The 15,577-nt window shown below is 42.9% G+C and overlaps 1 protein-coding gene across 10 annotated transcripts in view; it reads right to left on the minus strand.

Annotated features, from left to right (window-relative positions):
• Positions 1-5,449: 5,449 nt before the first annotated feature.
• SIPA1L2 (signal induced proliferation associated 1 like 2) overlaps positions 5,450-15,577 on the minus strand; it is a 492,084-nt gene continuing 481,956 nt past the window's right edge. For all 10 annotated transcript variants that reach the window (XM_029593863.1, XM_029593861.1, XM_029593864.1 and 7 more), the window contains 2 exons: positions 14,534-14,615; positions 5,450-7,111 (listed from right to left, as the gene is read on the minus strand). In XM_029593863.1, coding sequence (XP_029449723.1) covers positions 6,965-7,111; positions 14,534-14,615 — 229 coding nt within the window. In that variant the 3' untranslated portion in view covers positions 5,450-6,964. The remainder of the gene's footprint in view (positions 7,112-14,533; positions 14,616-15,577) is intronic.

Genomic DNA, 15,577 nt, shown 5'->3' on the forward strand with positions numbered 1-15,577 from the left:
GCATATATGTGCATATAGGCACGTACATGTGTGCACAATTTTCTATTGACGCACGCCACTGCGAGCATATGGTGACTCGAGCGCATAAATGGGGAGAATTTTAGTAGCTACGTGCGCCGATGCAATTACCTGTTTCTCCAGTTTACTGGGCCGAATTGGGAACAAAGGAGAGGACTTTCTAAAGCCCCTAGTTTTGCCTCCCTTTTACTCTATTAGCCCCAAACCTTAAACCTCCGCTGACTAGTCTAGTTTTTTTTTGTTACACGACTTATGTGCTGTCCATAGCATTAGTAAAGTTACATGGTAAGGGACCCGGCAAGATCTTGTGCGTGTAACACTTACGTGAAGACTTCATGTTGCAGTTCCCGCCTACCCATGTCCTACCCAGACCATGACCACGCCCCTTTTGGTGAAAAAAAATGTTATGCACGTATCGAGAGATGTGCGTTACCCGCACGGTTTTTAAAATCCGCGTGTTGCAGGCCACGCCAAGTTACACACTCGTAGGGATTTAAAAATCTACCAGCTATATTACCTTCCTTGATTCTTATTGTTCTTGAGAGACCATTGTTTCTTTGATTCCTCATTGAAGTGCTCTGGGCTTGTTGAATGCTTTCAAATTTCAAAGTGCAAAAATTGCTATGGGTTCCATACAGGGTGTTGTGCTTGCCGGCCTTAGGAGACCACGACCTGCAGCCCTACCTCCGACCCCAGGAATCCGGCCTCCCATTCCATCTGCCACGCGGTAGGGATGTGCATTCGTTTTGAACAAATGCGCAATCTGCAACGTATAGGTCCCTATCCGTTGCATTCATGGGGTTCCGAAACGTATGGCGAACCCCCACGAATGCAACGTATCATTAATGAATAAGGAAGGAGCACAAGATGGTGCCGGCCGTCCATTGCTCCTACCATGTGACAGGGGCCGACCAATGGCACTGGTAGCCCCTGTGACATAGTAAGGGCAAAGGCTATCGGCGCCATTTTGAATACCGGCAGCCGACGGCCCGACTGCAGGAGAATGCTCCAGTACTCCCGATGGACCACCAGGGACATTTGGGGGGTCAGGAGAGTGGTGGGTTGTAGTTAATTAAGTTTAAAGGGTTGGGATGGTTTTTTTTTCTTTTTTAACTTTAATGGGAAACAAATCCCATATGTAACTAATGGACGAATCGGGGTCCCCCGAAAATGGATGTAATGGATTTGGGTCCCGACGAATACGAATACCAAATCAAACGTATCCATCCCTGCTGCACATCCCTACCGTGCGGCCTCTCAAGGCCTGTCGACCCAACCTGGTCGGCGCATCTGCTCCAATGTAGGCATCCCTCTGGCCATCTCATGTGCGCACGCACGATCCGCCCCACCTCTTAAAGGGCCAGAGGTGGGAAAAGCACCAGTGGACCCACTAATGACATCAGGGCTAGGGGGCTATTTAACCCTGGCCCAAGCCATAGGACCTCGCCTTGGCAACGGGTCCTATTCCTTTGAGAGTGCGTTGTCTGCGTCTGGTTCCTGCGTTCCTGATTCCTTCTCCTGGTTCCCTGACGGATTCCGCTCATCTGCCACCTGCCTCGACCATCTGCCTGTTTCCGATGCTCCTTGTTTGCTGCCTGCCTCGACTCTAGGATTGTGCCCGGTTTCCCTCATCTGCTGCCTGCCCTGACCTCTGGTATGTCTGGCCTCACTTCGATCATCTCTCTCCTGGGAGGGATATCCCCAAGAGACCCGCACCTAAATCCTGCCCTCCCCAGTATCCAAGGGCTGAACCTGCGAGGAACGAGGGCTGGTAAAGGTGAAGCTCCTGTTGGGTCTCCTCCCCACAGTCACCTTCCGACGATGAGGACCTACAGGGCCTTCCCCTGGAGGTAGCGTCAACCTCGTCTTGGCCAGGGATCCACCGAACAACACAGGGCAAACTGTGCCAAAGATTTTCATTTGTGAACTCTAGTTAAAGCAAGTTCAAATGTTCAAGGAGCTCTGCCACAGAGAATGCCATCTGTCCATAAACCAAAATCTAGTAAAGAACATATAAATATGAAGCATGAACATTGCACTAATGCCAATGCAAATCATGCATCACAAAATTGATAGATATAATTTAATTCATTCATTGTATTATGGTACAGAGTTGTTTTATTTAGTGTCATAATCCAGAGGAAAGAACTGGGTATGATGAACTGAGTGCTTCATGCAGCCAGAAACCATTCAGAGAAAATAACTAGCCAGACACACTACAAATACATAGCCACTACAAATCCTACAAAACACAGCCGCCAGAATCCTAACCGGAAAAAAGAAACATGAACACATTACGCCAACCCTGACATCTCTACACTGGATACCAATAAAATATAGAATAGACCTCAAAGTCCTAACAATTCTGCATAAACTAATCATAGGGCAACAATCCAACTGGCTAAGAAAACCATCGAATTTCATGCCCCAAAATGAGTCCTACGATCAAAGAATAAAGGCCCCCTCAAAATCCCTCCTGTCAGAAACACACTACTAACTACATCCCATGAGAGAGCTATATCCATCGCCAGCCCCTCAACTATGGAACTCACTCCCAACCAAAATAATAACTCGACCCAATGTAAAAAACTTCAAAAAAGATCTGAAAACCCGGCTGTTCATCAAAACCTATGCAAACTCACACCATCAACCGCACTGCCAGACACCTACGCACACCAGCTTCAAGAAATAACGTCCATCCCATGATCAACAACAGACCTACGACCACGCGAACCCCCAAGACGTCGATTTGTTAACTAACCCTTAACGCTTATCCATTTCATTCATATATAACCTTGAGAGCCGGTGACACTAAACTACTCGTCTGACTTATCCCAGTTACTTTCCTACCCTTTTGTATCCTTGTAACCCCACCTTACGTGTATCAGCACTTGCTATAGCAACTAACTCACTGCTTATCTTGAAGCTACTAACTGACATAAAAATGTAATAAAAACATGATGTTATATTATTTAACTAACACACTAACCAAACGATGTAAACCGTTATGATGGTGAAACCGAATGACCTTATACAAAACACGACAAATAAATAAATAAATAAATGGTACTGTAAAGACAACCCAAGAGAAAGAGAAACAGAGAAAAGAGGTAAGGCAACTTTAAGCAAGAGAGGGATAAAAACAGGAGTTTACTGGAAATTGTTTCAGTGAAACTTGACGGCAGAGAAATGTGACATTAATTGAAGAATCCAGGAGATGCTAATTTAGTGAAAGAGAATGCCAGTGAGACTGAGAAGCAAGGTGTGTTCAGAGCAGGACCATGGTAGGCCAAAAGCTAGGGATGTTTGTGTAAGGAGACTGGAGATGCAGTGGGTTGGGACTAATAGCATGGTAGAAGACAGCAAAGATGGGGATTTTTTATTGCTGTATAGAGTTTATGTCAATCTCTGTTTACATGCCTACTGTATATATGTGGAGTGACCCTGTTGCCTCAGGAACAAGGAATTATACTGTTATTTGAGAAGGAACAGAGACTAAAGGAAAATAAAAACAGGCTGTTTTCAGGCAATCTGGTAGGAGTCTGGAGCAGGTGACTGGACCAGTTACATTTGAGAAATCTGATTTTTGTGACTAAGATTTAAATCCACTGGGCTGAGAAACATGGAAAATCTGAAGTATTCCAGAAACAGTTGTGCATAATCCTGCAGCTAAGAGCATGCAAGCTGGATGCTTTATTTTTAGGATGACATTGTTGGCATCTATACAGTGTCTGAATAGTGTGCTTCCCATGTAAGACTTTTTTTTTCCATTTCAGACCATTTAAATCTTGCATTTGATATGGTAGCAGTTTTAGTAGTTTTGTAAGTTGTTTAAGGTAAAGGCTAGCTATGTTAGTGGAAAATTAAAAGTTTAGTATCATTTTGTTAAAAATAACTTAAATTTGCATTTTTTGTTTTATGTGCTAGTTTAGGCCAAATTGTTGCTTACACAACAAATCCACCATATCCAAAACACTGGATAAACAAGGAACCTTTGCAAGAAGATGTGTAACTGTAAAATTGTGCGCACGTGTAGCCGATTTTATACCATGCACGCATATACGCATGTATAAAATTGCCTCATCCATGTGCACGAGCTGGCAAACGCCATACACGTGCTCCTGCGCACAGGTCTTAAAATTCAACTTTAAGGCTTTTTATTTATTTAAAATATTTATATCCCGCATGTTTGCGGCAGCTTACAATAATACATTCATAATAAAAACCGTAAGAGAATTAAAACATTCCAAATACAACATATAAGTTCAATCAAATAAAACATTAAATTTAAACAAATTAAACAGTTCAAAATTAAGCAAATAATAAAATTGCCAAGTAAAACAGAAAGTAATCTAAGACATAAAAATAATACATTCCATTGAGCTCAATGGGCCAGATTTTCAAAAGGTAACGCGCTGGGCCTATTTTAAAAAGGCTCAGCGACGCGCATAAAGCCCGGGATGCGTGTAAGTCCCGGGGGCTTGGAAAAAGGGGCGGGGAGGGGACGGTCTGGGGTGGGGTGGAGGCGGGGCCAGAGGCTTCTGACACAGCCACCATTTGCCGCTGTGTCAGAGAGCGCGTGCTGCCAGTTGGCCGGCACGCAAAACTTAATTCAGCCCCAGGTAGGGGAGGGGAAGGGAAGGGAAGGTGGGGTGAGGGGGTAGGGAAGTTCCCTCCGAGGCCACTTCGATTTCGGAATGGCCTGGGAGGGAACAGGGGAAGGCAGCGCGGCTCGGAGCTGGCTCGACGCACGCAAGGTGCACAATTATGCACCCCCTTGCGCGTGCCGACCCTGGATTTTATAACATGCGCGTGCCTGCGCGCACATGTTATAAAATTGGGTGTACATGTAGGCCGTGCTCTCTTCTATTAAAATCTACCCCAATATGTCAAACATCCCAAGCCTTGCGTACCTGAAAGCTTCACTTTTCCTGGCAGAATTTCTGATGAAACTAGAATCAGTAATCTTACACAAATGCTGACCTAAAAAGCCAGGTTTTAAGGGCTTTCTTAAATGTGTTAGCATCTGTAAGTAAGCGTAATTGTTCCAGCAATGCATTCCATAAAATTAGACCAGCCACAAAGAATGCATGTTCTCTGATCTTCTCTGGCCATTCAAGTCTAGATGTAGGAACTTCAAGGAATCCCTTGTGCGCTGTTCTTTTGAGTGATGGGATCTTCTTTCACAAACTATTTTCAGCTTGTTGAACTTTGATTGAAATGCTGATTATTATGGTTAGTGTAAAGAGTCTAATGGATACCGTGAATTATTGTGATTGTATATGTTTCTTTAACTCTATCTGTGTATTACGTTTCTGAAACAAAGTGGACTGTTTGGTAACCTTTATTTTGAAATTTCAATAAGCAATAAATTAAAAAAATAATAATTCAGGATTAGAATTCACACCAACTCGCTTGTATTTACTTTTTGAACATTTATTTAAAAAAGAAAGCAAAATGTATATTCATCTCAAATAAAACAGTTAAAAAATGTTAAAGCATACAAACAAATGAATTGTGTACTAGCAGCATCCAATTATTAGAATTTGTTTCTTTTTTTTTTTAATATTTTTTTTTAGAATTCCTCCATACAGACCTGTCAAGCTAAAACATTACTGCTTGCAGTCAATTGCTTTTGTTACAATAGTGCAGATAAAACACAAATTTATAAAATTAACAATTTATGGTTCAATAAGTTTAAATAAAAAGTGTTAAATACAAGACACCTGATCAAAGCTTATGTACAAAGAGAAACAAATGTGGCATTGTACAAGTCATTGCTTTTCTCACACCATACGTTATCTAACATAGGCAAGGCTCGCAGTTTTATGGGATTCTGAAATTTTAGCATTGAATGAATATTGACAGGTGGAGACAATCTGCTTTTACTGGGAATTTGCATTTAACCAGTATGTTAAAAGAATATCTTCCCAAACAAATCAGGGGTAGTTCTTAAAAAAAATTCCAATGTGATTAAATCATGATCTTACCTATAAGTAATTAGTACGGTATGTTTTTTCAATATCTAATTAGTAAAACATTTCCTTCCAATGTGCAATAATTTTTTCACCAGTTAAATGGCAGCTTGTAGACATATTTTGCACGGCAAACATGCCCCCGAATTCTTCATTTCTTTGCTGCAGAATCTACCCTCAGGCAGTTGCAGAAAACGATGGGGCCTTCGATATAGGTAGTTAAGCAGTATAATAGCTGTCTTAGCTGAGAATCAACTGTACAAAAGTAACTAAACTTAGCTGGCTACCCAACGAGCCATTACAAGGCATGTACTGAATATTTTTAAAGTATCAGAACACTGTAAATAATCAGGCACCATTTGTTCCTACAATTAAATAAATCTCTAAGGTATAATTGCTGCATCCAAACTAGTGTTAAACATGTCAGTGCTAACTTTTTAAACAAAGCTTTGTGACTAATCACTATATCTCCATTCTTATTGCTATGACACTGTGACTGTGGAAATAAACTACTGTACATACAAAAAATAGAGCACCTTTTGACATTAAATTCTATGTTTGCTTAATTTTATATATTTATATATATTTATTTATATCTTACAGTACTGAAGCCCAAACTACTGTAAACTGCTTTATACCTTTACCAGGACACCTGAAATACAGAAATGAAACTCAATATGATCCATCTGAGGTAAGTCCAAGCCAGAGCATCACTTCGTCTAAGAAAAAAAAATCCTAAAAAAGACACTAAGTTTTACATTCATCATCACAAACAAATGTCTACTATGTTCTGTTTTCTCAGAGTGGGAGGGAGATCATTTTGTGACCTCTGGCCTTTACATAGACAAAGCCGGACTGGGATTGGGATTGGGCTGAAAACACATCTATGACTGATCCGGTCGCCGTCAAATTGGCACTGCCAATTCAAAAACAGTGCAGTTCATCTATCGCTTTTCAGGTTGTCCAAAAAATTAGGATTTCTTGTCAACGGTGTTGAAGAACCATTCAGTAAACTTTCTTAGCTGTGCGGATGCCGTCTGAGACTCCTCGTGAAGTCTCTTGTTGTCTTGCCTCAAATGCTGAACCTCAGCTTGGAGCACAGCTTTATCTTCTTTTTCCTGGGAACAAGAGAAGTTGGGCAAGGTAAGCAACGTTAAGACAAAAAAGGCCTTCTTTCAGTTCTGCTGACATTCACCGTTTAAATGCCATCAAAATTTGGGGTTCTCTCGATAAACTGCAGTCTAGTGGACTTTAAAGGAAAAACTGTATTGCTAATTCAAGGGAAAGGGTATATTTCTTTGCTAATTCAGCACAAAGTAAAAGACGCAAACTGTCACTCATATTCTTTTCAGCAAGACGCTACTGGGAAGTCATGTATTTCCCTCCCCTTCCATCATTGGGGTATTATTTGTACCACATTTTTGTTCTGCTCTCTCCTGAGAGTCGGTACCATTGTTTTCCATGATACTATGTTCCACAGGAATATTCTTACATATTTTCAGCTAGGTACTCTTGCTGATTTCTCATGTGCACTGCTCCCTTTGAGGTGAATTTTAAAGGCCCAACGCGCGTCTTAATTAGGGAATGTGCGAAGAAGCTGGGCTTGCACGAGCCAAGTAGAATTTAACAGCTGCCGAGATACAAGCGTAGCTCCCGCAGCACGCACATCTTGAAAGTTTTCAAAAAGGGGTGGAGCATGGGAGGGGCATGAACCATAGATGTGCAAATAAATACCAATGCAACCCAGTGTGCACCAAGGCCCCCTGCTGCATAACTTTAATTCTGCTATAAATTTAAAGAAAACTAGGCAGATCTCTGGGGTTTTAAGGATCGGAGTTAACTGAGGGGAGAGAAGGCTATCAAACCGGGGAAGGGGGGGGGGAGGCGTTGGGAGGACATATTTCTTAACTGGGTGAACTGGTAAAACTGGAAATGAAGTCAGCGCATGCCCTTTTAAAATCCCCCGATTTACGTGGTAGAAGTGGGTTTTGCATTCAAATACACATGCCCGCTTAACATTTGGTAGACATGTGCCCATGGCCAGGCTATTTTATAACAAGTGTGCCTATGTGAATGTATGTTATGAAATAGTCATATACCTGTGTGCACATGCACCGGTTTGAAAGTTACTGTCCCATACTCCTAAGTTTGTGGGTAGGCTTTTTGCCTTCAATGTCTCCGAAATACAGAATTTCTTCTAAGTTCATTAAAAAGCACCGTTTAAAAAAAAGTTAAAAGAAATGTTTAAAACGGGCCGGATATTCAGAATTACGCAACCCGGCACGCACAAATCTACGCTCGATTTTATAACATGTACGCACAGCCGTGTGCATGTTATAAAATCCGGGGTCGGCGCGTGCAAGGGAGTGCACACTTGTGCACCTTGCAAGTGCCGAGCCCTAGGGGAGCCCCGATGGCTTTCTCCGTTCCCTCCGAGGCCGCTCTGAAATCGGAGCGGCCTCAGAGGGAACATTCCTTCCGGTCCCTCCCACCTTCCCCTCTCTTCCCCTCTCTACCCCCCCAGCCCTACCTAAATTCCCCCCCCCCCACCTTTGTTGTTCTATTTACGCCTACCTCTAGAAGGCGTAACTTGGCGCGCTGGCCGGCTGCTGGCGCGCGATTCCTCTGGCACGTCCGCCATGCCAGAGGCCTCGATCCCGCCCCTGGACCGCCCCCTGATCGGCGCCCCACCCACGCCCCCTTCCCACCCCTTTTTCAAAGCCCCGGGACATAGGCTCGGCGCGTGCAGGGGCACTTTCTCGGGGTTATGCGTGTAAGTTACGCGCGTAACCCTTTGAAAATCTGCCCCAATATATTTAACAAATGGCATACTAACGAAACAACGTGATTAATGATCGCACATATTACTTCTTTTTGTGGCTTTTCTAACCAGAACATATTAGCACAGGAGTTCTCTGTCACAGCATACTACATTTTGCTGGGAAGATATTCTGGAAATTCACTGAAATAAGTTAGCAGTATTTTCAACAACCTCTAGGGTATGAAACATGGTTGAATTTGAAATGGAGTTTGGGAGTGGTGGAAAAGTTGAAGAGACAAACTTCTGTTTAACTTCATCAATTCATAAACCAAAAGACATCAAAATACAATAATTCTATTTAAAATAGAAATATGAAAATACATTAATACAACATAGAGGTAGTTTAAAAAGGAGTTAAACGTATAAATGTAACATACTATCATAGCAATTTAAAAAGCCATATACACATGTAATGTACACTTACATGTTAATATCCTATGGACTATTCAACTGCATATATTGTAGCAATTTTCAAAAGCTCACTTACACGGGTAAAGTGTATTTACATATGTAAACTCAATTTTAAGTGAGTAAATGCTTTTGAAAATAAAATATAAAACAATTAAAATGAAATTATTACGTACATATGAGATAAAGTGTGAACTGGTACACAAACAGTTTTAAAAAATATCAAAAAGTAAGTCCCGACAGAGCCATTATCATGTTTCGGCAACTAGTGCCTACTTCAGGGAAATTTTATAGAGAGTGAAACTGATATATTTCTTCTCAAAGACAAAAAGTTCTTGCTGTAAAACCTAGGAGATCTAGAAGTGTGCGATCCAATGGAGCTGCTTCATAGTACATCCATGTATTTCAACAAGCAAGTGACGCAATAAATTAGCATCATTCCACTGGTTTGATAAAAATAAAAAAGGAGTAAAAAATATATACTATATAGTTGAAAAATATCTATACATATACCGTCGTGCTCATAAGCGTACATACTCCTGGCATAATTTTATTTATTTATTTATTTAGCACTTTTATATACCGATATTCAAGTAACAGGGTTACCAATCACTTCGGTTTACATTCCAACCAAAAACCATGACATGAAAATGTCTTACTTATTAAACAAGGGTGATCAAACTTGGATGCAAAGAACTGGGTTTAACATAGTGTATAAGAAAAGAAGACTTGGCCGGCGAGCTAAAGCTAGCTGGTGCCGTGTTCAGTGACTAAGAATAGGGCAAAGCGAATAAGTGCTACTACGGCGGATTTATTGGAGCGAAAGTACCATAAGAGATTTGCCAAGGACAGAGACTACTAGTGGGAGATTTGACAGATAGCTGAGTTAGGAGAAGGCTTGGTTGAACAACCAGGTCTTGAGTCTTTTTTTTTTAAGTTGATCGGACATTGCTCGAGCCTGAGGTCTGAGGGAAGCGAGTTCCATTGCTTTGTAAGATTTAAGAAAACATGAGTGATCAGACAAAACAAGTCTGTTATTTTTAGTGTCTCAAATTAAAACTGTTATGCATCACAGAGTAGCACAATCATTAAACAAACCATAGCAATAAAGGAAATAATAAAATGGACCTGTTCAAACGTTTGCACACCCTTGAATGTCTGGGCTGATAATATATGCACAAGTTGACACACACAGGTTGAGATGGCAATGAATGGTAGGTATCCAGTTTCTTAGCTCTTGAGAAACCCTTTTGCATTTCATTCAGACAAGTGCATCTACTTTTGAAAAACAAAGATGTTGTCTCACTACTGGATCTGGGTTACTGGGGGTAAAGGCCTTCCAAGGTCTGACCCCCTCTGAAAGTTGCCTCGGGGGCATCCCACTCAAGATCAATCAATTCTTGAATGGCCTCCATAACAGGGAAAAAACAAGAGGCTTTACGCAAGGAAAACAAAATGGGATTTTTCTTTGGCTCAGACATGGAATCAGCATCTTCAACATTTGGGAAATAAGGGTTGGCAGTTCATCTCTAGGAAAGCATCACAACATAGTCCTATACGGCTCAGTCCCGGAGGAATTTCCTCATCCTCCAGAGACTCAGGATTTGCCTCATCATAAGTGCCATCCCGATTCCTGTCGGGAATACCTGCAGCTAATCGAGGTGTTCTTCGGCGCATAAACATAGTGCCGGAAGCGGGAGAGGCCACCGTCTGACGATCTGACCTGACAGGATTGAACAGGGCTGAGGACTGTGCATGAAGAAAGGATTGCAATCCTTGAAAAAATTCTATCCAAGTAAAGGGAAAAGGATCCACGCCAAAACCAGAAGACAATTGTGCGGCACCCACTGAATTGCCGTCCCCTGCTAAGGAATCAGTCAAGGGATTCCAAGGTCAGGCATCCCTCCTGGTACGTCCTTAACCAGGCCATCATCAGGCTGGGGAGAACCAGGCTTAGTAAAATCAGAGGAAGATAATTCTCCCTGAGCCTCTAAGCAGTGCTGGCACAAGTTAGAGGGCACTCCAGGCTGAGATGCCCGAATATGACAGGCAGCACAGAGGGAAATGCGCTTAGGTTTCTTAGCCACCGGCGCTTTTAGTCTGTCAGTATGCTTAACAGCCAACTGAAGATGTGCGTCCAGCCGAGTTCACGCTGAAAAAATTTAGGCGCACAAAATTTATGTGCACAAAATGTAGGCACTCTCATTCTTATGTGTCGCAAAACTAAGCACCCTATCACCACGCCAAACCTGGGTGCACAACTGATATGTGCCAGAATGTGCGCACGTGCAGTGTGTCCAAAAGAAACTGGGCGCACAATTCAGATGCACAGGCGAACGCACTTATGAGCACCGATAGAGTGCTCATAAGTGCATAGAGAGCAGCCGAACACGCAGAAAAAAGTGCGTGAAAACTCCAGCCGCAGCCTACCAGTCAGCACATAGAAAAAAGCTTAACTGGTCTAACCCAGGCAGGCTACTCAACCTGCCAGGTTGGCCAGTTCCCTTAACCCCCACGGAAGCGGGAACAAACATCAGAACGGTGCCGAGCACGGAGATCAGAGGAAGTCCTACAACAACCCCTCTATTCTGTCTCTGACTTTTTTTTTTTTGGGGGGGGGGGGGTTAATACTTACCTGAGCTCAGCCTTCCCGGCCGAGTACAGGGATGATCTCCGGCTGCGGGGGCAGAGGGCATATACCATTACTGCTACGCTTGGCTTCCTGCACCTCTTGCCTTTCAGCTGCTTAATTCAGCTAAGTCCACGCCAGCTGAAGAACCAGCTACCGGACCAAGGCATTCATCTGAGAGACCACAGAAATCACCTCAGGAATTCTCAACTGGGGGAGGGACCATTAGGTATCACCACAGGAGAGCAGGGCAACTCAAAACTCTAATTAATTCTCCCTAAGGAGAATGTACGTCCACCATCTGCTGGAGACGGAGAATACTGGCAGGCTGATGTCACTGCAGGGGTATATGTACTGTGACGTCAGTTTGCTCCGTCTCCATCTGCTGGTAGAGGTGCATAACCCACTGGTCCTAAATCCATCTGTCTAGATGCTAGGAAATCCTAATTTATTGAGTCACTTCCTTGAAGAAATATATTGATGTACTGTAAAGCAGCTCTGTCGAATCTCTTCTGGATCTCTTAGGTTTTACAGCAAGAACTTTTTGTCTTTCAGAAGAAATATATCAGTTTCAAACACTATAAAGTTCCCTGAAAGCAGGCATTAGCTGCTAAAACCTGATAATGGCCATGACAGGGCTTATTTTTTTTAAATATTGTCTAATATTGTTTGTGAACTGGTTCAACACTTTCTTGTTATTTCATATGTACATGATATATTCATTTTAATTAAGTTTTATACTGAAAGTTATATTTAAATTTTTTCATTTTTCTATTTTTAAATGTTGTGGCTTTTGGCTTATGAATTGATAAAGTTTAGCAGAGGTTTCTCTCCAAGTTTTCCACCACTCCCTCCCCTTCTTTCCCTTTGTGTGATGGCTGAACTCTATATTTGTTTGCATTACAATTTGCCGTCCTGCAAATAACAGATACCAAGTGTTACCTGTACATCCAGCTTTATCCTTCAACTACTCAACACTGCAGTAACGAGACTTACAGAATAACAACATCTTGCAATAATTGTGGAATATTTTTGCACTAAAACTAACAAATCAGCTGCACAACTTTCTCTGATTTAAGCAATATTACTTTGCCTAACACCATGAGTACCTAGTCCCAGGATACAGGATCAAGGGATTTTCAAGAGCTTTATTTTCCTAATTTAAATATAAAAGAAAGAGCATGAAAAAATCCTAGTGTGGAAAATATTCTGTTAATTATACCTCCCAAATCCATTGCTATCATCACCGACTAGAAGACTCTTCACCGAGACAGGCACTAATAGGGACAAAACATTTTGGTGGCAAACTCAGTCCTATCTGCTGAGATTAGAAGCTACAAACACACAGCCCGCTGTGCAAATCTGCCCACTTACAGGCAGCATGACTCACTGCTGAGAGGGACAGGCCAAATTCAAGGGTTTCTGTCCAGCAGAATTCAGCGAATCACAGCATTAATCTGCACAAGCTTTGCAGGGAGAAGGCTACAAGGGGGGACCCTCCCCCCACCCCACCCCAGCTGTCACCAAGACCTTTGAAGTGGCTGCCCTTCTAGCCAAGGGCTAACCCAAGGACTTGAATCATCCCTGAAGAAGATGGAGTAAGGGGGGGGGGGGCAGCAACTTAAACCAAAGCAAACATATGGTCCCTGAGAGCCTCTGCTTTGAACTTGCATTAGAAAGCGCCGGAGGTGGGTGAGGGAGGTGCCTGCAATCCACCTATCAAGGGGCTGTTGCCTGTCTGCCGCATCCTTCTCTCTAATTTCTGCAGTTAACAGTAGGCTGAGGGGCCGGAGGGAGCCTTTCCCATGGCACTTTATAATTTAAGTTGATAACTTTATAGAGAAGCATCCACAAAGCTAATTGTGTGGTGAATTCACTGGACAAGACAACAGATATAAATGGAATCTACCCAGGCTAAAATAGAGTTGCTTTCTTTAAAAGTGATTAAGATACCATAAAAAATATTCTTTTAAAGAATTTGAGCAGGACTTATGCTATAGTACCTACTTTTAATAACTTAGGGGGTTATTTTCTAAACGTTTATCACGTGCGTTAGGGCCTTATCGCACGCGATAAACCCCTATCGCACGTGAAAAGGAGCTTTTCGCATGCGAGAAGATGTTTATTAGCTGGAGGGGAGGAGTCGGGGGGAGGGGGAGGAGTCGGCCACGGCACCAATGCCGGCGATAATGTGAGGGACATTGTCGCCGGCAGTAGTGCGGCGAATAGCACCACCTTTTACTGTGGCGCTATTCGTGTGAAAGGCTGCAGCTGACCGCTGCTGCCGGCGATATCGCACCGCCGGGGTGCGAACTGCTGTGGCCTTTTGCATGCCCGCCACTCCCTTCGCCCCGCCCCCTTTTTCGTTGGATTCATCATTCTGCGAAGAATGATGAATCCAGCCCCTAAATTGCTGTGAACATTTTCCTCATGAATTTTCTTCAACAGGCAGCTTGATCCTCTTGCTTTGGCTGTAGCCGTAATATGTTCATTCCTTACAGTGGGGTTGGGTAGCCGGGATTAACCCTCCCCCCTCCCCTATTTTGTACAGGTTCTCAGCCTCAGCCAAAAAGCCAAGAAAGAACCACCCTCATTTCATAGCTTAGACCTTATATTTGATTTTAGGCCTCCAAAATGCACAATTTTCCCCGCAATTATTGTAGAATTTTTTTTTTTTTTTACCTTGAGTAAGTCTGTTTGCAGCTGTCTCAGAATCACTTCCAGCTGGTTTACTTTCCCAGTTAAGGTAGATGAAGTACTCTGCCTGCAAAGTCATACAATTACATTAAATTAACTCGTTAAGTGAATGTGTGTGTTGTACGTCCATAAAAGGTTATTCAGATTACTTGAGCACTAGTTTTCCATGAAGGCTTATGTGAAAGCATTTGAATGGCATAACCAATAGCCAGCTGATGGAAGACAAATGGTCATTAGCACAGCCTGGGAAAGAGGAGCCACTGTAATACCCATTAAGAAACTCCAGTGTGGCGATATCCAGCAAATGTCATGGCATCCTGTCCTACTACAGAAAGAGGGCTGTATTTAAAAGATCATTTCAGAAAGCAAATGCCTGAGGTGGTATTCACAGAATATATAATACTTGCTAGTCAGGATATCTCCATTGGTAAGTTAGTCAACCTTCATACGATACCAAATAAGTTGGTTACCGTGCTGATAAGCCCTTATGATTAAAGGGCTTTGTAAATCATTAGGTGACTTAATATTGTGCGATTGTTCCAGGAATGATTATCCTTGAGTAAGATAATCCTTGCACTTATCTTTAAATCCACTTTTGTTGATGAATATCACCGTCCGACATCGCAAAGTTTCGGAGCATGTAGCCCCTTCTTCAAGGACACGGCGTTAAGTATAGTGGTCGGTGGATGCAAGGTAGGAATTGAAGTGCCAGGCACGGGGAGCCGTCAGCTGACAGACAATATGACGCGATGCGAAGAGCTATCACTATTGAGTTGAAGGTGCCACAACGGCTACCGGCGCCGAGATGGAGCAGAGCCCTTTGCGGCCAGCAAAAGGGCTCCATCTCAGCGCCGGTAGCCGTTGATTCTAATGATTTACAAAGCCCCTTAATCATAAGGGCTTATCAGCACGGTAACCAACTTATTTGGTATCGTATGAAGGTTGACTAACTTACCAATAGAGACGCTCCAGGCCGCAGACCAGCCGCCGACCACGAGGCCCGGACACCCCACCCCCTCCCGGAGCTCC

The sequence above is a fragment of the Rhinatrema bivittatum genome, chromosome 3 (assembly GCF_901001135.1).
Source record: "Rhinatrema bivittatum chromosome 3, aRhiBiv1.1, whole genome shotgun sequence".
NCBI classification, from domain to species: domain Eukaryota; kingdom Metazoa; phylum Chordata; class Amphibia; order Gymnophiona; family Rhinatrematidae; genus Rhinatrema; species Rhinatrema bivittatum.